This window comes from Hemibagrus wyckioides, linkage group LG17 (assembly GCF_019097595.1).
Source record: "Hemibagrus wyckioides isolate EC202008001 linkage group LG17, SWU_Hwy_1.0, whole genome shotgun sequence".
NCBI lineage: Eukaryota > Metazoa > Chordata > Actinopteri > Siluriformes > Bagridae > Hemibagrus > Hemibagrus wyckioides.
The window spans coordinates 14,043,742-14,066,907 of record NC_080726.1 but is presented as its reverse complement, the minus strand read 5'-3'; the positions used below and the strand labels follow the sequence as shown (position 1 = coordinate 14,066,907).

The following is a 23,166-nucleotide window of genomic DNA, read 5'->3' as shown; positions in this document are numbered from 1 at the left end:
GACGCTTGCCTGTCCTGTCACATCTGGCTTCATCCAACAAAATTTTTGAGTATGAGATCTCCTGAATTTCCATGGCATCCTTTAAAATATCAAAATATGGTGGCTTGGTGGTTAGCACATTCGCCTCACACCTCCAGTGTCCTGGGTTCGAGTCTCGCTTCCACTCACTGTGTGTGTGTGGAGTTTGCTTGTTCTCCCCATGCTTGGTGGGTTTCCTCCGGGTGCTCTGGTTTCCTCCCACAGTCCAAAGACATGCTTCTAGGCTGATTGGAGTCTCTAAATTGCCCGTAGTGTGTGGATGAGTGTGTGTGCTCTGCGATGGGTTGGCACTCCGTCCAGGGTGTACAGTATCCTGCCTTGATGCCTGATGACGCCTGAGATAGATCGGATAAGTGGTACAGACAATGAAATGAAATTATTATTATTATTATTATTATTATTATTATTATTATTATAATAAAACATGACAAATTCATGACGTCTGTTTTCCTCCACTTTCTACACATTCTGATAGTAAAGCAATATATTATAAAATGATTTAAATATTACAATCAGATAGTAAAGGATTTAAAATGTTTTTTTTAGAATATTTTCAATTAATAACATTTACGTTCCCCTTTTGTATTACTTCTGTTTTTTTTTTGGGAGGTGATTGTGTGTCTTCTGTCCAGGAAGAAGCCTGATTGGTTCCTGCAGTCTACTTGGTGCCGCGGCCTCCCTGGCCAGCTGAGTTCTTGCTGCCTATAAGAAGACTCTGTCATCACTTCCTGCTTCAGCCTTGGGCTTGCTTTCTGTGTTTGCTCTGCCTTGTCTGCTAGTTAGCTATGTATATGCTAATGAGACTAGTAACTATATCAGTGTGTGTTCATTTGAGTGTTTGAGCATGCAAAATCGACTGTTTGCTAGTGTGCTTAGCCCAACCACTTATAATATGGCGTAATGCCTGTTCTCAGACCTCGGTTCTGGATTGCCCCTGTTAGAAATGTCTTCTTACCACTGCAAATAGTTATACACGGTTTATTGGGGCGGTAGGGAGACCAACGCCATTTTCTTTGTTGGATCATTTTATTGATTGTTTTTGGATAGGGAGTTAGGGAAGGAATTTGTATTTTCTTTTCTTTTTCATTGTGAAGTACGGTATTTAGAGGTCTATTTAGAGGTGTTATTTTGGCCTTGTCGGCTCCCGAACCTACACTCCCCCCATTATACTTTAAACCCCTTTGTTTTCATTAAAATACAGCTTTGACGGGGGTTTTTTTCATATTCTCCTGACATCGACTCTTTCATGTTGCGCCTTTACCCTAGACGGGGTGTAACATGAAATTGGGGGACTCGTTCTACAAACTTTTTGTCGATAAAACAAGGTAAGCATTAATTAGCTTATTGTTTGCCTCAGGGTTTTTACTTTGTGTGGGAGGAAAAGTAGGCTGTGTGATGTCAACATTTGAATTGGATAAATTCACGATCACGCCGAAACACATGAACAAATTGATAAGTGCCGTAAAAATGATTATTGGTCATCCCTGGTCAATCTTACTGGTTGCTGATTTCTTTGGTATTGGCGTTCCTCTTATTGCACATAAAAGGTAGATAAAGGAGGTGTTGTGCACTGAGCTCATAAAACAAAAAGTTTTACCAGAAGAGGGTGTGGTTTCAGGTGTTGCTCCTAACCTAGAACTGTCGGGGGATTTGGGAGCTGTGAAAGCGGTACTCAAATCTGACGTAGTTGTTGGCGTAGATCCCGTTCCCTCGTCTCCACTGGATGAGAAATTGTGGGCAGTCTGCTTTAAGGAGTTAGACCTGGAACTCTGTCCCCAGCCATATCGGAGCAGCTACAGGTCCGAGCTCTTGAGCTTGAGACGCAGCGTGATGTTCAACTGAAGGAGCTGGAGCTTAAAGCTGCCCAAGCTCATCATCCCTCTCCGGAGGTAAAGGAGAATGTTATTCTGGGTGAGTGCGTCCTCTCCCTGCACCAGTAAATTCCTCTGAGTTTGATATTAATAAACAAATCTATCTTATTCGTTCCACTGTTCAGAGTGAAGGAAGTTGACATGTACTTCACTGTTTTTTAATTTCAATTTGCGAGTGTTTTTTAAAGCAATGAATGAACTGAACATTACCCACATGGTGTCTAGTGCTTATCATCCTCAATCTCAGGGTCCTATTGAAGGATTCCTCCAAACCTTAAAGACTATGTTTTGTACTTATTGTGTAGAACATCAGAAGGATTAGGATAAGCAGTTACCACTTTTGTTGTTTACAGTTCGTGTAACAGTGCAGGAGTTCTTGGGATTCAGTCCAGCTGAATTTGTCTTTAGACACTCCCTTCGTAGGCGATTAAAGTAGCTTCAAGAGCATCTCCGTGCTGAGGTCCCCTTATCTAAGTCTCCCACCCATGTGCTAGACTATGTCAGTTCATTTCGTGAAAGATTCTGGATGGAAACTAGCATGTCAGTCTTTAGTCTCGTCACAGTTCAAAATGAAGGATAATTATGACAAAAAGTCTGTCAAGCGTTCATTTGAGGTTGGTGATAAAGTGCATGTGGTGTTGCCTTTGCCAGGTTCCTCTCTGCAAGCAAAGTTTTCAGGCCCATATGAAATAGAGGAGAAATTCAGCAATACAGACTGTGTTGTATGAACTCCTGAGAGGCATCGAAAATCCCGTGTTTGCCACATAATCATGTTGAAGTCATATATTTCCCGCCCAGACTCTGAAAATCCTAGACCTGCCACAACAACCTCTCCCTCTGTACCAGTTCCTGTGGATGTTGTTTCATCAATATTATCTAATCTCAATAGATGAAGACGCGATGCTGCTCCAGGATGCGGACCCTGAGCCCGGATGGAGTGGGCTGTACGACCCCTGGAATGGTGAGTTAGCGAGTTTTCTCTTTTTCCATGAAGTAACTAGTGCTTTAGTGAGTAAAAATGCTCCAAATACCACTAAACAGGCGGAAACACAACCAGGAATATCGGGTTATAAGGTTGTGTGGAAAGCGATAATGTTCGATAGCTTTTGGCTAATGGTTTTATTATTATCCTAAAGTTAGCGGGCAGAAAGTCGTGTAAAGTCAAGGAGTTTAATATTTAGTAAAGAAGTAGAAATTTAAGAGTAGAATATTTAAGACAAATAGCTGTCACAATTAACACGTTTACTAAAAGTTTACTAAAGTCAAGCCGAGGAGAAATATTAGCGAAGATTAGCTAGACGGCTAGTTAGCCTAGCTAATGCCGGTGTTCAGAGTTTGTTTTTAACAGAGTGAATGAAGCATGTTATAACAAGTTAAAACACTTACAACGACATGAATAGCTTATTATTGGTTTATTATATGTTTATCTGTGTGATAAAGTGGACAGAAATGAACTTGTAAACAGTTTTATGCGTTAATTAATGAAACCATTTAGGAGTGTTGACAGTATGATCACCAAGTCTGTGGGTTTTGATCGGTAAATACTGAGGATGTGTGCACTGTTATAGGAAGATTACATTAATATAACTTGTGTAAAGGACTGTGTAGTGTAAGGTTTTCCTGACGTAAAAAACAGATTCTGAGCTATTAAAATAAAGCTTTCTGCTTCTTTTTTATAAGATGTGCAGATGTATCTCATTGTCTGTTCATATCTTTTGACACAGGGAGATGGAGGGAGCCATTTGGCCTTTTTCCTCAGAGCGAGCTCTACTACATCACCGAGCTCAGTGATTATGAGGATGATGACAGCGGGTCTGGTCAGCAGGAGGAAGAGCGAGATGGAGGCGAGGAGTGTGAGGATTGTATGAGGAGCCCATCTTCACCTCTGAGGGGTCTATCACCTATTTGGGGCTCATCACCTTCCAGGAGCCCATCTCCTCCACGACATCGAGTCCCTTTGAAGAGGCCAGCCACTTCAATGAGCCCAGCTCCATCTATGCATTCTGCATCATGACGCCGTCTGCATTTCAACACGAACGTCACCGTGTTTAGCCAGTCGTTACCTGGAGGCTCTGTGACGTTCCCTCTCCACTGCAGGGAGGAGGAGGGATGAAGAGCACAACACTGCAGAAGCCCCTCCTAGCAAAAGGCTCCATGTAATTACCGAAGAGGAGGAAGACTTCATGGACATCACCACACATTAATATTAAGATGTGTGGTATCTGAGGTAAGTATGCATGGTAAGTATTTCACCCTCTAGGTTTCAGCATTAGTCTTTTTTTTTTTATCTGTTTAAGTTAATTATTTTATCCCTTTAACTGTGTGGGGTGGTGAGAATCAGTTTGATACCTTCGATGAAGATTAATAATATTTCAGAAAAATCAAGTATTTATAAAATGTTCTCTAATTTTGATCTCCACTGTTTAACTTGTTCTCCAAATTTGGCAATAGATCCAGTAGCCCAGCGTGGGATCTCACACTTGTACTCTTATTTTTTAACAGATTCCCCTTTACAAGCCCATGTCGTTGCCAAACTAATTAATACGGTCACTTTAGGACTTTAAAATCTCGCTGCACTTGCGCAGGTATCCACGGGATTCTAACCACCATCACTAGCATTTTTACAGCATTTTCATGATTGTGATTTTAATATAATTGTTGTTTCATTAAAAATAGCTTAATGTAGGTATAGCAGTTATTTAAAAAATGTCTGTTTCTGATTTTCTAATGTCTGTTTGTTTGTGTATATCTAGTTAGTGTTAAATATATAGATCTTTTACAGTAGGATGTTGTATATTAAGGACGTGAATTTGTATAATTTATATAAATCAAATTTCTATTTATAAAATGTGTAGGCTATGCAATTTAATATCAAATATTTCTGTATTGTAAATATTTAAATATTAAGTTTTTTAGATTAAAGAGGACTAACACACCAGTACTGTATTAATACTACCCTGCTTCTAACCCTAACACCCCCCCCCACACACACACACACATTAGTTAAGAGTGCGTTAATCAGCTTATACCAGAATGATTTCTCAACAATTACAATGTGTCATTTATTAACTTTAATGATAAATAAGCATTTCCTCAAAAATCACATTAACCTTTATAACAATAACTTTTTTTAATCTGTTTATTATTAGGAATTACTCATGCTACTAAAAATGCTACAATAATTATACTTATATTAATTAATTTAATGCACACCTTGTAGGTTGATTATTTGTTGTGGTATAAAACATACTAATGTACAGTTTGTTTCTTAATGATTAATAAATTTCTTTATTTTTGTTAAGCACTCATGAGTCTCAAGTGTCTCTTTCTTATAACACTAAGCATTTCTTGTCGGTTTTACGTACAATTACAATGTAGAAATATACTTTCAGTTAAAACTCTGGTGTATAGAAGTAATTACACTGTTTTCCTCTCACAAGTAAATACATTCTAGTCAACAGTCTGAACTAATAATAATTTGGTATATATAATGAATGTAATGCCAAATAAACTGAAAACATGTGAATCAAATTCAAATTTTATTTGTCACATATATAATCGTACACAGTATGATATGCAGTGAAATGCTTACACGACTGTTTGTTTTGACCCTTGAAAAGGGAAAAGGAATAAGGACAGAAAAAAGACAAGGATAAAATATAAAAATATAAAATATAAAAACTACAAGTTCACAGTAGGTAAATAAAAATAAAATATAATATAAATAGAATAAAATATAAATAAAGTATGGTAGGGTATACAGAATATGTATATAAAATATAGAATATATATAAAGAAATGTAAAATGTAACAACTGTATTATACAGATATATATAAAGTGAATATTGTGCAGTAATGTTCAAGGTGCAGACAGCAGTAGTATGGGGTGGTCATGAAGTGAAATGAGATGATGAGAAGCAGTGGTAGTGTCCATCTTTAAAGTGCAGATGTGCGCAAGTCCTCTTTGTGTATAAACGGGAGCAGAATGTGCAACATATATGTTTGTTTTTGTATTGTTTATGGTATGCCACAGTCCTGTGAATCTCAGTGTGGGATTTTACTGTTATGTTCATTCTCACAAGTGATTGCAGCAAGTTGTGTCCACTCTGAATATGGAGGAAAAGACAGTAAAATGCTGTGGTCAGGTACACTGGACGGTTTGGTTAACCAGTTTGCATTTCCTTTCTTCAATACTTACTAATTAACCATGACATTTTGCAGATTTTTATGTTTTCTGAATGTAAATTTAATAAATTTTAGATTGTGAATTGTAAAAAATGTCTGCTGCTAAATGTATAGTTAAATACCTCTCTTTATTGAACTTTAAAACAAAAAGGATTTACAGTAGTACAGTGATAATATTCTAATTACAAGTGCTATAACTTGTCACAGTACAACTATTTTATGCCAAGCAGCCTTTGCAAACAGCACTAGTGGCTACTTCTTACCAAGTTGCATAGAACGCTACAGCAACCATAGATGAGCATACGTTTTATGATGGTAGCTCAGTGCTAACACTGTGAAATGCACACTGAGGGCTGATTTGACATTCTTCTTGAGGCTTTTTGTTTGGGAGAAGGAACCAGGTTTATGACAAGATGGTGAAGAAGATGTGAACAACAAGAACATCATAATAATAATAATAATAATATATTTTTTTAAAGAAAATGACCTGTGCATCGGGGAGTTTCATTATCTACAGACACAGCAGTTACTTTGGTGGAATAAACAAACACAGAGCAGGCAATACAAGAGTTAGTAAATAATACATGATGTGGAAAAACTGAAGTCTACTGTATTTTCTATGATTTGTGTCAACTTTAATTACTGTTAATATTCATAATATCCACAGGCAAACATGATTGCAGTAGCAGATAAGGATGTTCAGTCTAAGAGCTAAACGATAGGGATGCCAGTATTAGTTTCTGTTGTATATATTATGTACTTTCTTGACCTAGATTTATAGGTAGATTTATAGCTGGATCTAATATACACTATGTTGCCAGAAGTTTTGGGACACCCCTCCAAATCATTGAATTCAGGTGTTTCAATCACTTCCATGGCCACAGGTATATAAAATCCATTGTAGGCTACAGTATTTCAGGCTGTGACACTGCAGTGTTAATGCTCTACTGAAACGTTTGTACTTGCTGCATTTAATGAAACCAAAAAGATACCTAGGTGCAAAAAGTATGCATGCGCTGTAGCTCGGTAGCTTTTTTTTTTTTTTTTTAAATATAAATACAAGGCTCCTGGTTAAACACTTGACTTTATAGGATATAATTATTAAAATGAAATTATTACAATCACACGTAAGGGAGCAGAAATAAAAAGAAAAATGTTCATTTCTATTCATTTAAATTCATATAAAGCTGCTTTGCGACAATGTCTACTGTTAAAAGCACTACACAAATGAAAAATTGAACTGAATTAATACTCCTGTGTCTTTTCAGTGGACAATGGAAAGGAGGATAGAAGGAATAAACCTACAATTTTCACGGGGAACCGTTAGAAGAAAGACGTAGAGTTTTTGTGAATACGTTTTATCGTAAAATACGACTGTATAAATTCTGTGTCTCAAACATGAAATACAGGAGAATAAACCAGATAGAGACTTGCTGGTGCTGTTAATTTATAGTTTCTCAGATGATTTATCATAGAAAAGTTACAGACCAGAACCCGAGAACCACTATGAGCAGGATGAACTATGTTTAGGATAGTTAGAGGTGTTGTGTTTTTTGTTTATTTATTTATTTGAAAGAGCATGAAATATCTGTTTCAGTCTATAATTTGAAAGTCAAGTTATTATTACGGCTCTATTCTTCAGTACATGAGTGAAAAAGATTAAAAACTTCCAGATGAATTTCTTTCTATCTGAGGGTTGAGAAGGGAGTGAAAATGTTGAGGCCAGTGATTTTGTACATTGGTCAGATGTCTTTACAAATCCAGACTGGAAACCAAAAAAATGCTGAAATGAGTGTAGAACAGATTATTAATACACTACTACACTACTGAAATGTCTACTTAGTAAACTCTTGCTTGTGGAGGCAGGCCATAGAGTAGAATTAAAAGAAAAAGAAGGTTGTGCAGTGGACTGTGTAATGGATTGCGTAGCAGAACGGATTTCAGAACGTTCTGATGACGTTGACAGTTGTTATAGCTACGGATAGCAGCGGATCACTTCATAGCGCAATAAAACACCGACGAGGATCGCAGCAAAAAAGGACGGCGAGAGAAAAGTGCAGCATTTCTGCTTTTTTTAAACACAAAACGACGGAAAGACTCACGGTTCATCTTTATACCACCTTAATGACAACCACTGAAATGACGAGCAGCCAGAAAATGAGTAAGTAAATGAACAAAAAAGTGAAAAAGACAAAAAATGATATGGTTCTTAATGTTAAAACGGCAGCTGAAGAAGCTCAACACAGACTTGTAAAACTTCCTAATGCTCCATATATATTACTCATTTACTGCTTTTTAACACGTTAAGACCTATTTGAATATGAAATGTGTTTATTTCAGGTGAAAACACCGGATACAGCAAGACCGAGAAGGCTGAAGTTGATGCTAAGAAACCCATGGAAAGTTTCGTCACGTCTCTGGACGGATTTCTGAGTGAGTAAAAAAGCTTGTAGTAACTCGTAGCAAAAAGTAACCAACTTTGCTTCAAGTCTTTTAGCCTAGTGACACCTAGTGGTCATTCCATATTATCAGCAGTAATCACACAGTGACACCTAGTGGTCATTCCATATTATCAGCAGTAATCACACAGTGACACCTAGTGGTCATTCCATATTATCAGCAGTAATCACACAGTGACACCTAGTGGTCATTCCAGGAAGCATTTTCCATTGCGATAATGATGTTTAGTTCAGGATACCACAAAACTGACATGGACAATGTTAATGAGATAAATAATTGAAGGTACTGCAGACAGAAGATGAAAAATAAAATAAAACAAATTGTGTATCATGTAACTTTCCAGAAGTTTGTAAAAGCGATCACTCTCACTGCTCTTTAACTCTCAACTAAACTGCACACTATCCCTCCAAACATCAACTACTCAAAGAAATAAGTAACTAAACAAACGAGCAAAAAAAAAAAATACAAAAAACACTTAATTCATCCCTTATTGATAAAAAAAAGTATTATTAATAATCAAAAATGTCAATAATGGTATTGTTTAAGACGTTTGTATATTATTTCCTAATTACGTAATAAATATCAATAATAATGAAGTTTATCTGTGTCAATTAATGTAGTCAAAACTTTATATCAGATTTTAATTGTGAATCATGATTTCTTTTCTGAAGTAGATGAGGAAACCGAGACTCAGGCTGTTGCTGAGGAAAGCAGCGTCAAAGAAAAGGAGAGGAAGAAGAAGACCAGGAGAGGGAGACGAGCAGGAAGAAGAAGAAAGAATAAAAACCAGGTCAACAAAGCAGGTATGAATATTAATATCATGTCATGATGTCAGTAATGTACCTGGAGATCTGCTGATATTACATTAATGAGGAATTGGTATGAAACATTTTAACTGTATCAATGAATAAACATTATCAATGAATCTAAACATTACACCACATTTTAAATGCTAATTATTTTTTCAGAAGTAGATGAGGCTGGAAACTTGGTCCAGGCTGAAGCTGTTGAATCAGCGAACAGCACATCTGCTGTGGAAAACGCCAGTGGTGAAAAGGAAAAGAAAAGGCGGATGAGAGGGTCACGAGGCGGAGTAAAAAAGAGGCTTCGGGCCAAGAAAGCAGGTATGAATATTAATCTCATGTCACGATGTCAGTAATGTACCTGGAGATCTGCTGATATTAAATTAATGAGGAATTGAAGTAAAACATTTTGTCTGTGTCAATTAATACAATCTAAACATTACCTCATACTGAAAAGGAGAATAATGTTTTTTTTTCTTTAAAGGTGATAAGGCAGAAGTTGAGGCTGACGCTGAAGCTGTTGTTGAAGCTGAAGCTGAAGTGGAAGCCGAGACTGAAGCAGTCGATGCTGAGGCTGAGGTCGAGGTTGATAAGGAAGCTGAGACTGAAACTGGTGCTGAGGCTGATGTGACGGTTGAGGCTGTAGCTGAGGCTGAAGCTCAGACTCAAGTTGAGTTTGATGCTGATGCTGAAGCTGAGGCTGACACTTTAGAAAGCAAGTCAGGAGATGCTGACACAGAGAACAGCACATCAGCTGAGGAAAGCACCAGCATTAAAAAGCAGAAGAAGAAACGGACCAAAAAGTCAGGAGACGAGGCAGAAGAAAAAAGAAAGTCCGGGTCAACAAAGCAGGTATGAATATTAATATCATGTCATGATGTCAGTAATGTACCTGGAGATCTGCTGATATTAAATTATTGAGGAATTGAAGTGCAACATTTTATCTGTGTCAATTAATACAATCTAAACATTACATCATATTGAAAAAGCTAATAAAGATTGTTTTTTTGTTGTTTTTTTTAGAAATGGATGAGGCTGAAAACATGGTTCAGGAAGAAGCTGGGGCTGAAGCTGTAAATAGCAAGCCAGGAGATGCTCAATAAGAGAGCAGAAAATAAAGATTATATATTTAGATTTTATAGATAATAGATTTTACATTTTTCGATAATATATTTTACATTTTTTGATAATATTTTACATTTATTGATAATAGATTTTACATTTTTCGATAATATATTTTACATTTTTCGATAATATATTTTACATTTATTGATAATAGATTTTACATTTTTTGATAATAGATTTTACATTTATTGATAATAGATTTTACATTTTTCGATAATAGATTTTACATTTTTCGATAATAGATTTTACATTTATTGATAATAGATTTTACATTTTTCGATAATAGATTTTACATTTTTCGATAATAGATTTTACATTTTTTGATAATAGATTTTACATTTTTCGATAATAGATTTCACATTTTTTGATAATAGATTTTATATTAAACATTGTATAACAGATAGATTGTTAAAATGATTCTTTAATAACATAGAAAAATACTTTTTTGTTGTTGTTGTGACTGATAAATAAAAAACTGTTAAATTTCAATCGGCTCAATAATGGTTTTCCTCTCCACTGGAGTTACTGCACAGCTCTCCATATCTACTGCTCATAGATCACTTCTTAAGCAGTGAATTCCTAAAGATTAATAAGTAAAAACTCTCATTTTAATAAGAACAGCTTAACTAAAAAATGTGAAAATTGTGGTATTCACATTGAATCTCCTTTATCTTAATCCATCCGACTTTCTCACACAATCATTTCATCAACCTCAGGATCAGACTTTACTGTCTTAGTACGATGGTCTGTGTTGAATTCTGTGAAACAACACACACACACTCACACATTATAATAATTATAAAAAACTCTATTCAATAAACTTTCCATGAGGAGGGATTATTTCTGAACTTGCACTGAGTAACAGGAAGGTGGTCAGTTTTAACCATTTAAAGCAGCAGGACCAGACCACTCCCTGGAACGGTCACTAATCCCCATGTGAAAAAAAATACTGCACTACTCTTCCTGTCCTGAAGAAGCTCGAAAGTGTCTTTACCACCATAGACCATCCACAGTCTTTCAACAGAACTGAAAATGGAAGAAAAATGTCATGAAGCACCAACAATATGACGAATGTATATAGCTCATGTACATTAGAGCAAAATGTGGTTTCTTCCTTCAGGATCATGGTGTAACACATTTTCTGGGCATCCGCATGCTTTGCCTCTCTTCTGGCCCTGGACAGTCTGACCCTCACTTCTTAGGGCCATCATGTCACCTGCACTGATGTTGAAGTCTCTGATCCTCAGCAGCACACACACCTCTGCAGTTATCCATGGCTTTTGATTGCAGTGCGTGTTGATGGTCTTGGAGACAGTCACATCATCAATGCACTTGCTGCTGTAGCTGGACACTGATGTTGTGTATTCCTCCAAGTTGGTGGAGTTGCCATTGGTTGCAGTCTCTCTAAACATGTACCATTCAGTGTGCTCAAAATAGTTTCAGAACCAGTTTAGAGCATCTTACGTGTGGTCTGTATGCTGGAATTAGCATAAAAGAAATACGTTTATACATATGTTTTATAAATATTACTTTTGGCCATAATCTTGCACTTTACTTTTACAATAAATTCTTTAAATTCTTTACTTAAATGTCATATTTATATTATCGCTAATTGCATTTGTTTTGCTTGGTACATGTACATTGCACAATGGTAATAAAGCTGAATCTGATTTAAATGTTCTTGAAATATCCTCTTAACTATAATACACACTAAACCAGGGTTATATTTCTGTAAAGAACAACTTGGTGGATTTGAACCCACAACCTTCCGATCGTCTTAGCCACTAAATTACCACAAGTAATTATTGTTAACAATCCCCAAACTGAATACAATACAAATCCTTTCACGAAAACATGCAATTTATTTTCAAACAGAAAAAAAATCCTATAAAAGGATTTATTTTCTTTTTTATTTTAATAAATTAAAGAAAGACATTAATACAAACAGTGATCATCACTAAATAATTACTCTGAGCAAAGAAAATAATTTAATTTTGGTAAGCTGGATTTTATTTTGAATGAAAGCTGCAGCGCTCCTCCTGGAAAAATTAATTAGTTGCAGAAAGTTGCAAAATTCACGCCCTTTCACTGATTGTGAATGTATCGCGGACCGGATATGGTAGGGTAAATGATTTGTAGAGCAGTCATTGGTCTAGAACCGGAAGTTGTGTCTGTGTTCATTGCCTGGCGGGAATTTCATTTTCACTATTGACAGAGTTCGGTGAGTTCGCTAAATGATCAATATGACTGAATGCATTGTCTTTTAAAGTTGGGACAAATATAAAAGAGGGCCTCTTTGTCATTCGTATATATTAAAGTGTTGTTGTCACATACCACAAAACGGATAGATATTGTGTTTGCTAAATGCAGCGAATTAGCCAACTAGCATATCGGTTTTAATAAACTGAAATCTGCATGTTGTTGATGACGCGTTGTTTACAGACACAAATATCACACATCACTTCCAGTTAAAAACTGATTTCATGTCATCCACACAGATCGGATAACTTGTTGTTGATTCCCTTCTTGTACATGAAGTGTACTATTTAAGCTGTTGTTATTATTTCTTTCTTTGTACGTGTAGGAAGCCAAAAGAGGGAACAGTCAGTCATTTGGGATGGTGACAAATTTATATATATAGATATTCACTGATCAGGCATAACATTATGAGCAGTGAGAGGTGCAGTGAATAACACTGATCATCTCCTCATCATGGCATGCGTTATATTAGGCAGCAAGTGAACATTTTGTCCTCAAATGTGTTAGAAGCAGGAAAAATGGGCAAGTGTAAGGATTTGAGCGAGTTTGACAAGGACCAAATTGTGATGGCTAGATGACTGGATCAGAGCATCTCCAAAACTGCAGCTCTTGTGGGGTGTTCCCGGTCTGCAGTGGTCAGCATCTATCAAAAGTGGTCCAAGGAAGAAACAGTGGTGAACCGGCGAGAGGGTCATGGGCGGACAAGCTCAAGGCTCATTGATGCATGTGGGGAGTGAAGGCTGGCCCGTGTGATCCGATCCAACAGATGAGCTACTGTTGCTCAGATTGCTCAGAAGTTAATGAAGGTTCTGATAGAAAGGTGTCAGAATACACAGTGCATGATGGGGGGTCAGGGCTGTTTTGGCAGCAAAAGGGGGACCAACACAATATTAGGCAGGTGGTCATAATGTTATGCCTGGTCAATGTACATTCTTATGTCACAGTAATGAGTGGCTTATTAACTCATGGGAACGACATCCTAATGCTTGACCACGACTTACCATTAATGCACAGTCTATTTTGTGTAGTTGTTAATTATAAAACAGACATGTTCAGTGTTTTTTTGTATTACACAGTTTATTTGTTTCTTTTTTGAACATGAACATGATATTCTTTGAAATAGATACCATCTACAGTAATTAATAAGTAAGTAATCAGTGTTTTCATGTAGTCTATAACAGATGAGCTGCAGCTTTTTGCTAAACTCCGTGATCTATGTGCTAGTACTAAACGAACACATTCCCCCTGTATTACTAAATTGTAGCTACACATTATTTTTATTTATTTTTTTATTAAGGAGAAATGTCACCAGAGGGGTGCTGTAGCATTTCACTGTCATAGTAGTTAATAAATTATTTGTATTTTTCAGTGTCCCAGAGTCCCACATATACACACTCAGCATGGCTGCGGATACAGTAGAGTACACCATAGGAGGAGTGAAGATAAACTTCCCCTGCAAAGCATATCCCTCTCAACTTGCCATGATGAACTCTGTAAGTTTTTTGACGCATTAAAGAGCTGAATATAGATTTGCTGAGCACTTTATTAGGAACACCATACTAATACTTAGTAGGGTCTCAAAACAGCCTCAGTTCTTCGTGGCATGGATTCTACAAGATGTTAAAAATATTCCTTTGATTCTGGTTCATGTTGACGTGATTGCATGATGGTTTCTAGCAGATGTTTCAAATGCACATTCAAGCTGTTTAAAATGACTTTTGCTTTGTGCATTATTTTGCTGGAAGTAGCCATTACAAGATGGTAAATTGTTGCCATGAAGGAAGTATACATGGTCAGCAACAATATTCAAATAGTCTGTGACATTCAAGTGGCTACTATTAAAGCAGCAAGAAAACATTCCCCACATCATTACACCACCTCCACCAGCCTGGACTGTTGGAGGTTGGGTCTATGGATTCATGCTGCTGGTGCCAAAGTCTGATCTTACCATCTATGTGGCTCAGTGGAGCAGGCTATGTTTTTCCAGTCTTCACCTATCCAGAAGTGAAGCCTCATGTGGTCTTCTTTGGTTGTAGTCCATCTGCCTCAAGGTGTAACCTGTTGTGCATTCTGAGATGCTTTTCTGCTCACCACAATTGTACAGAGTGGTTGTCTGAGTTACTGTAACCTTTCTGTCAGCTCAAACCAGTCTGGTCATTCTACACTGTCTTTCACCACAAATCTACATAACGGCTGCTATCTGGATGTTTTTTCTTTATTGCAACGTCCTGAGTAAACTTTGTGTGAGTTTAGCAGTTATAGAATTACTCATACTAGCCAGTCTAGCACCAACAATTATGCCACAGTCAAAATCACTAAGATTGCATGATTTTATACATTGCACTGCACGAGTGTGTCCGTATAGGTAAGGTGTTCCTGATGTCCACTGAAGTGGTCAGTGTGTGTATTTTCATCTGTTCCATCTTTTTATGTTCTGTGTCCTTTTGGTAAATAGCCTGACACCATGTTTGTTTCTCTCTCAGATTGTCCGTGGCCTGAACCACGGGCAGCACTGCTTACTGGAAAGCCCTACTGGTAGTGGGAAGAGTCTTGCACTGCTCTGCTCAGCGTTGGCATGGCAGCAGGCGCAGTATGGTAAGTTTTAACACTGCACATCAAGGCCTGTCACAAATGTGTTATTTTGTCTGACAAAATGCCATGCAAATCATTGTTATTGGACAGCTCAGTTATGCAATAGTGCCACAGTGCCCAGTTTCCTTCAGGTTTCCCAGTTTCCATTCACCAACCATATTACATACTGGTAGGCAGATTGGCAACTCAGAATTTCCAATAAGTGTGAATATATATATGAATGTGAACACCGATCAGGCATAACATTATGAGCACTGACTGGTGAAGTGAATAACACTGATTATCTCCTCATCATGGCACCTGTTATTGGGTGGGATATACTAGGCAGCAAGTGAACATTTTGTCCTCAAAGTTGATGTGTTAGAAGCAGGAAAAATGGGCAAGCGTAAGGATTTGAGCGAGTTTGACAAAGGGCCAAATTGTGATGGCTAGACGACTGGATCAGAGCATCTCCAAAACTGCAGCTCTTGTGGGGTGTTCCCGCTCTGCAGCGATCAGTATCTATCAAAAGTGGTCCAAGTAAGGAACAGTGGTGAACCGGCGACAGGGTCATTGATGGCAAAGGCTCATTGATGCACAAGGGGAGTGAAGGCTGGACCGTGTGATCCGATCCATCAGACAAGCTACTGTTGCTCAAACTGCTGAAGAAGTTAATGCTGGTTCTGATAGAAAGGTGCCAGAATACACAGTGCATGACGGGTCAGGGCTGTTTTGGCAGCAGTAGGGGGACCAACACAATATTAGGCAGGTGGTCATAATGTTATGTCTGGTCGGTGTATATGCATATACGGTGCTCTGTGATGGGCCACTGAGGGTGTATTCTCACTTCACTCCTAATGTTCCCGGGATAAGCTCTGGGTCCGCTGAAATCCAACCTGGATAGAAAGCTCATGAAAATGAATGAGTGAATGTATAGCTCAATTTGTAGTTCAATTTGTAGCAATTAACAGTTTCTGAAATTTTACCCATAACATTTATGCTTGGAGAAATAATAACAGATATCCAAAGAGTTCAGTGAAAAGTAAAAAATATTTATATCTAAAAATTTTTATATTAATATCTAGCAAAAAATTCTAAATAAGTAATATACAATTTTGCACATTTTCAGGACTTACTGAAAGTGGGTTAGTGGAGAAAATATTATTAGATATTACTGTTTGAGATGACAATAATAACAATTTAAAAAAAATAATGACAGATTAATTTAATGATTTAATTATGTTATGAACCTCAATTGCCCATGTGTTTTGCTTGAGAGACGTTCTACATTTACACTCTTCCCTTGATAGTTTTAAGATTATTATAGAAGTTTTATATCTTCATATCTGAAGAAGATTGACTGAATAATTATATCTGTATAACAGCACTTCAAAATAGTTTTGGGTACATGCATTGAGTTTGAACGGGGGTTAATTTATAAGCACTGTAATGATATGTTTATTAAAATATCCTTTATTGGTGCTAAACCAAGAATAATAGGAAGGCATTGAAATGTGATGTTCTTTTTTTTGTACCCTCTCTACTCCTTAAAGCTAAACCTGACCAGGAGGGAGGAAGCCCTTCATGTGATGTAAAAAAGCCATGTGATGTTACTACCCCATGTCAGTGTGTGTGCCACAGCCGAGCTCGTTGCTCATCTGCTTTGTCCAGCACTACAGCCTCTAAACCAGCTGTGATTGACCTCACTGGAGAAGACTCTGCTGCTCAAGTCAGCACACCTTCAAGAGGTTAGGAATCAGTGGCTCAGTCTCTGGTCCGCATTTGTGTTACTCAAGTCATAGGTTGCAATTCATGAGTATTCTTCTCACTGGCAGCTCAGGAAAATCCACAGAAGAGATCCACTCTAGCAGCCAGGCTTTCTGAGAAATTTCAGGCTTCTCTTACTACACAGAAAGAAGAACCAAGTGACGAAGACTTCAAGCCGGATAAGAAGCGCTTTCGGGCACCTACTGCTGACCAGAAGGTAGGACTGTAAATCAATGAATCCTGTAGATCTTAGCTGTTTGGTTTTTTAATCACCCTGAATCAAATTAAACTCAATCTCAAATACAAAAACAGCTTTGTGCACAAACATTGGTAATTAGACTATGTCTAATTAGACTATGACTATTGACTACGTCAATGGTAACGTAACGCAATTTTTACACATTTTGGTGTTAGATTTGGTCCTCTTTATCTCCACTCTTTTACCTTTTAGCATAAATCACAACTTGGTCCAGTTGAATAGCTATTAACTTATGTAGATAGATGTAGATAGATGTAGATGTAGAAGCCTACATATTTTTTTTAATACATAACCGTATTTGCTCATGTTTTGCTCTTGTTCAGTAAGGCACTGCAGTGTTATTCATCGTGCTGTGAAGAGCTGTGATTTACAGCACATTGTACAGGGCATCTCATTACAGAATCTATAATCCATAAATGTAACGTCTGGCCACTGAGCACTGAACCAGTTATTTCAAGACTTCCTGACTTGTAATTTGTCAATCATGTGGTTTGCAGCAGAGCAGTAAGCGAAGATGTCTTGAAAAAGGTGTGATGTTCGATGATGATGAAGATGAGGAAGAAGGAGGGGCTCAGAACTGGACTGTGCAGTTAAACAGTCAAGCCAAAGTTGAAGGCAGCCTGCCACCTGCTGAATGCTGTGTAAGTACACGAAAACTGTTAAATCTCTAAGCCCTAGTGCAATGCGTACCTTAACGGTGTCTGAGGGTTTAGCTGGTTCATGCCAACTGCATGTTTTATGTCAACTTTTAAAACAGGATAAAAATGATTATAAACACAATTCTTATAATGAGGGATGAGCTAATGCAGTGTAGTGTTATTATTAATGTGGTTTTTGGACTGAAGCTCTGGCTCACTATTTTATTAGATTTGACTTATTCTGATCCATCAATGCGATGTAAAAGTTTTTGGCATATAAATAATCTTTCAGCATTGACTTGAAAACATATGACTTTAAAACAGAAGCTTACAAAAAGCATCAAAAGCTTGATTGCTTGGAGTGCTGTATTGGATGATAGCCAGCTTATATCTGTATCGCATTGAAAATGGAAAGGAATTAATCTGTGTATGCTGGCTTTCATATTGACTTAAGTCTTTTACAAATAAAGTTATGCAGTAAGGAACTGGACAGTGTACTTTATTCCGCTATTCCTAGTGTGTATTTTGTTTTGGTGGATGGACGCTTGACCACTGGGTGGCAGCAGAGAATTTGATATGAGATCAAGGCTCTGGTTGCAGTTCAGAAAGCTTTTAAAGTCTCCTCACCCAAAGAACTGCTTACGTTTGATTGCTTTTCAGCCAGAACCTAAACATATAACACTATTTCCTAGTGCTTTGTGGTGTGCGTGTGTGTGGTTTTTTTTTTTTTTTTTAGCAAAATCTGCAGTTCAGATGGACCCAATTAGTCCTTTATGACCCTTTTCACAGAGTTTTATAGAACAATTAGACTTTAAATGTTTTTCCACATTATTAAGAGTAGAACTGCAACTAACAGTTATTTGGATAATCATTTAATCTATCGATTATTTGTCTTAATTCATTTGATTATTGATTATTAAATGCAATTAATACCAAAAATATTTATTTAAAAATCTATCACTTCACTCAAATAATGTTTACACCTCAACAAGGCCTAATTAAATAACAGCTCAGTAGCTACAACGTTCCACTTGTCACATTTATCATATAATCTGTCACAACATGAGAATATTATGTTAAGTAAATAAGGCACCCATTCTTTCTTTTACTGGTTTTGCACTTTTTTTCTGACTAGACAAATTCAGAATAAAGGCAAAGCAAATACTCACTGGCTATCTATCAAAGTGTTACAATACCAAACTCATTTTGCTAGCAGTTGTTTGTTCACTGTGTTAAATCAACTTGAAGTGTGTTGATTCAACCGTGTTGAATCAGTTAACTGACTGAATGAAAAGTACAGGATGGAGACTTGATGACTTGACACACAAAACGTATTTAACAAGATACATTGTGTGTGCTATGCATCATTAGTAATATTGTTTTAGTTCAGTCAGTACAGACCCACCTAGCTGAGTGATCATGCACCTTATTTGGACTGTAGTGAGTAATGTAATAGTATTCGGATGATGATGGAGCTCACCTTCTAATTTTCAGAACCGGCTTTTTAGTGAGACTATGCTCGACATGCTAAAACAAACACAATGACAGTTACACTCACAAGATCCTGTATTAGGAACAATTATTCTAATACTAGTTTTAGCATCACTTTGCTCTCAAAACAGCCTCAATTCTTTTGTTGCTTGGATTCCACAGGATGTTGGAAACATTTCTTTGAAATTCTGGTCCATGTTGACACGATTGCATCATGCATGTACTGCAGAATTGCAGAATTAAGACTGCGTATTACACAATTGTGTAATGTATTATGTGATTTTCTGACTGGATAATTACACAAATAAGAAGGTGTACAGTTCATTGTGAGTGTATAGACACTACCTTTTGAGTTTAAAACCACTCAGCATTTTTTCTCTGTATATAACTCCTCAGAAAATATGATGCTCTTAGAAGAGTCTGTCATGGTGTCTGTTTGTGACACCTGTTGCGTAGTTAGAAGGAACTGAGTGACTTGTGTTTGACTTACCTAGAGATTGGTGGACTGTTACAGAAGGTGGAGACCTAGCCCTGGTGGGTGGGTTAAAGAGGGTGGAGTTTGCTTTGGGTTTCCATTCCTCATCTGACACCGTGCGTAGCCCCTGCCAGTGCTGACTGACATCTTCAATGGGCCCTTTGAAGCAAGCTCCAGTTTAATTAAGAGGTTTGCCTTGCTTGGCAGTGAACTGTGAAAGCCTGGGATAAATATTGAATGGGGTTCACTCGCTGGTTACTGCGCTCAAGGGATAAACAGGTGCTTTGTGTCTCTAGAGATTGGCTGGCTGGGGGGAGCTCTAAGGGCTCCAGGGGCACCCATGATGGGGAGTGAAGACCCGTGAAGACTTTTTATGAAGGCTGTTTTTCTCACTCTGTCTGTCTTTTCTTTTCAATGTCTCTTACTGAAGGAGTTTTTGAAGGGGGGGGGGTGACTTGAGTGTCAAGCTCTCAGAGCTCACCTGTTGAAATGCAGGCCTGCACATTCCATCACAGAGTCATTGTGGGGTGAGGACAATCTACCTTAGGATCTCAAACACAGAGCTCTAACAGGACACAGGGCTCGCCTTGCACCTCTCTAGAAAAACACAGTGAATGTACTGTTTGGTTGAACAAGCCCATTATAATTTTTATTTTTCTGCCCAAACACCTTTCTTTAAGCCTGTTTCTTTATAATCCTTTCAGACTTTGCTGTAGGATAATAGGCATTTGGAGTCATTTAACAGGTTTTAACATTTTGGACTAGATGATAGTTGGTGTTATCTCTTTTGGATGTAGTGCATTGTCATCTTATTTTTTCCAGCATAAGCACTTAAATAAAGTAAATGCCTTTTCTACAGTTTTTCCTGAATTTTGTGACTGGCGTATAAATCATCTAGCTTGTATACATGAAAACTTTGCAGTCTTAAAAGAGGCTATCTATGATGCATCAAATTCTCTCAAGCGTATGCTGCTTTATGCTGTAGAGCAGTGAGCTGTTCAGGTCGGCTTGCCCCCAGGTGACCCCAGCTGAGACGACATGCTAAGGTTGACGCTCGCGCACAAGGCTGGGCTATGTTTGATAGCAAGGACTGGATTGAGCCGAGGGAGAGCTCTGAGATGATATCAGGGCCCCCATGGTGAAATAATGCAGCTTGAATGTGTCCATGGTGGCAGGTCCAGCCAACGGAGGCTGTTATCTGCATACCAGGGGTGTTTCTTTGCTGCCCGGTGGCGAGAGGGGCCGAAACTGTGGCAGGGTTCGTGTAACGGATACTCTTGTGTCAGCTGTTTCCTGCGCTGCCGCTGACAAGGGCTACCATTCACAAGCAGCCCTCCCTCCATCATTCGATGAATAAGTAATTATACAGCACAGGAGGCAGGGTACTTGGACTGGGCTATTGAATGTGGCAGCAGCAGGTAAGATGATCCAAGGAACTGAGACAAGTGGAGCGCTGGTGTGAAACTCCTCCAACTCTCCTGAAACCTTATCTGCATCCAGGCATTTTTTTTTCTTTTCAGTCTGTGCATCGGTGCTAGGTTCTATCCTTTACATCCAATATGTTGTAATATTTAATGCCAAACAAGGTTGAGAAGCAGCACGGTTGACCAAAGAATGACTCTTCCACTGGAGCAGGGGCTAAGAGAGATCTTATTAAGTATTAAAGTGTAACATGCAGTCTTTTGTTGATAAGCCTTGATTTTATTACTCTTTGAGTACTGAACAAGTGTAGGGGTTCATGCCTTAGGTACATAGTAAACCCTTGTTAAATTAATTAAATCAAAATGCTATGAAATGCCTTACTAGTGCAAATCTGTCCTTTTAAAGCATATTAGTGTTGTGTTTTTTTTTTAATTCAATACCTCAGTAGCCTTCCTCATGGTGAATATCAAGTGGTCTGCAGTTGTGTACACTGTAAAAAAAAAAATCTCGTAAAAAAAACGTCAAATCACTGGCAGCAGTGGCTGCCAAACAAAAAATTATGTCAAAAAAGCAAATCAAATTGACGTCAACATATTGAGGTCTTATTTTGAACACCAAAATAATGACACAAAAGTAATTAAAGTAAGAAATATTTTATTTAGCAGGCCCTTTTGGGCACTTTCTTAGTCCGAACAGATCCATTTTCTATACCAGCTTTATTCCTAACTAGGGTCACCGGGGTCTGCTAGAGCCTATCCCACCCTGCCAGTCCATCACAGGGTCACACATATAGACAGACAACCACACACTTACTTCTATGTGAGTATTCCGATTTAGAATTGCCAACCAACCTAACGTACAAGTCGAACCTGAGATTCAAACCCAGGACCTTCTTGATGTGAGGCAACAGTGCTAACCACTAAGCCACCGTGCTGCCCATGAGACCAAACCTTAAAAACCGAAATTAAAATTAACATTACTCTTTTGACATTACAAAACCAGCTTCAGATGCCAAATGCCTTATAAGAAAAAGTGCTCAACAGCTGAATTATTGATGTCAATGTGATGTCAATATGACATCAATTTCACATCTAAAACATGACATTGATTTGATGTCAATTGAACGTCAAACATTTTGGCCTACATATATTTTTAAAAAACTTTAAGTTTTAAAACTTTAAAAAAATACATGCATTGGTGTAATGACAAAAGTTAACTAAATTTCTTTTTAGAATTACAGAGTTTGAATGTAGAAATACACATACAACACACACATACAAATGAGTTTTATTGTAAAATGAAGGTGGGAAATGTTAAAATGGTATTATGGGCATAAACATTTAATATAATAAGCTACCTGTTTAATTACAATTTATTATTGTAATTTTACATAAATTGCTATGTAATTTAAGATAACAGAAATAATACAGTTAAAATAATACAGTATTTTTTTGTAAAAAAAAAAAAAAAAAGAGAATTACTGTAATTTTTCATTAATGGTATAATCCTTGAAATTGCAGTCAATTTGTTAATTTAAAGATAATATTGGTCATTTTACTGGTTTTTAAATATAATTTTAAATAACGGGAAACTATTAAAAATTAGTTATTTTCTGTAAAATTAGGATTTTTTTTTACAGTGTAGGTATAGTAGATCAAGTAAAGCAGATATGTATTGTATTTTACTTTCAAAGTCTTGTGAACAAGTACACTACTAAAATTGTAAGCTAGAGAATTTCAGGATTTCTGTTAAAAATCAAATAAATATTTTGTAATACCTAGTAAGAATATACATCAGCTCC

The 23,166-nt window shown here is 37.3% G+C and overlaps 2 protein-coding genes across 4 annotated transcripts in view; both read left to right on the top strand.

The window, feature by feature from the left end:
* The first annotated feature begins 5,298 nt into the window (after nucleotides 1–5,298).
* Nucleotides 5,299–10,476, top strand: LOC131368184 (uncharacterized). Of its 2 annotated transcripts, none has more exons than XM_058414137.1 (5): nucleotides 5,299–8,528; nucleotides 9,230–9,358; nucleotides 9,524–9,679; nucleotides 9,843–10,210; nucleotides 10,382–10,476. In XM_058414137.1, exons 1-5 carry the CDS (start codon nucleotides 8,492–8,494, stop codon nucleotides 10,433–10,435), a joined length of 744 nt encoding a protein of 247 aa, XP_058270120.1. In that variant the 5' UTR covers nucleotides 5,299–8,491; the 3' UTR covers nucleotides 10,436–10,476. The 2 variants fall into 2 exon arrangements, with proteins under 2 accessions (XP_058270120.1, XP_058270119.1); XM_058414136.1 differs by having other exon boundaries at nucleotides 9,227–9,358.
* A 2,171-nt stretch (nucleotides 10,477–12,647) lies between these two features.
* The window catches only part of brip1 (BRCA1 interacting helicase 1), a 35,848-nt gene continuing 25,329 nt past the window's right edge, over nucleotides 12,648–23,166 (top strand). The window contains exons 1-6 of one of the 2 annotated variants that reach the window (XM_058414106.1): nucleotides 12,648–12,704; nucleotides 14,112–14,235; nucleotides 15,226–15,337; nucleotides 16,867–17,061; nucleotides 17,149–17,297; nucleotides 17,840–17,980. In XM_058414106.1, the coding sequence (XP_058270089.1) occupies nucleotides 14,143–14,235; nucleotides 15,226–15,337; nucleotides 16,867–17,061; nucleotides 17,149–17,297; nucleotides 17,840–17,980 (690 nt within the window). In that variant the 5' untranslated portion in view covers nucleotides 12,648–12,704; nucleotides 14,112–14,142. Of the gene's footprint in view, nucleotides 12,705–14,111; nucleotides 14,236–15,225; nucleotides 15,338–16,866; nucleotides 17,062–17,148; nucleotides 17,298–17,836; nucleotides 17,981–23,166 lie in introns of both variants that reach the window. The other variant, XM_058414105.1, reaches the window with a different exon arrangement.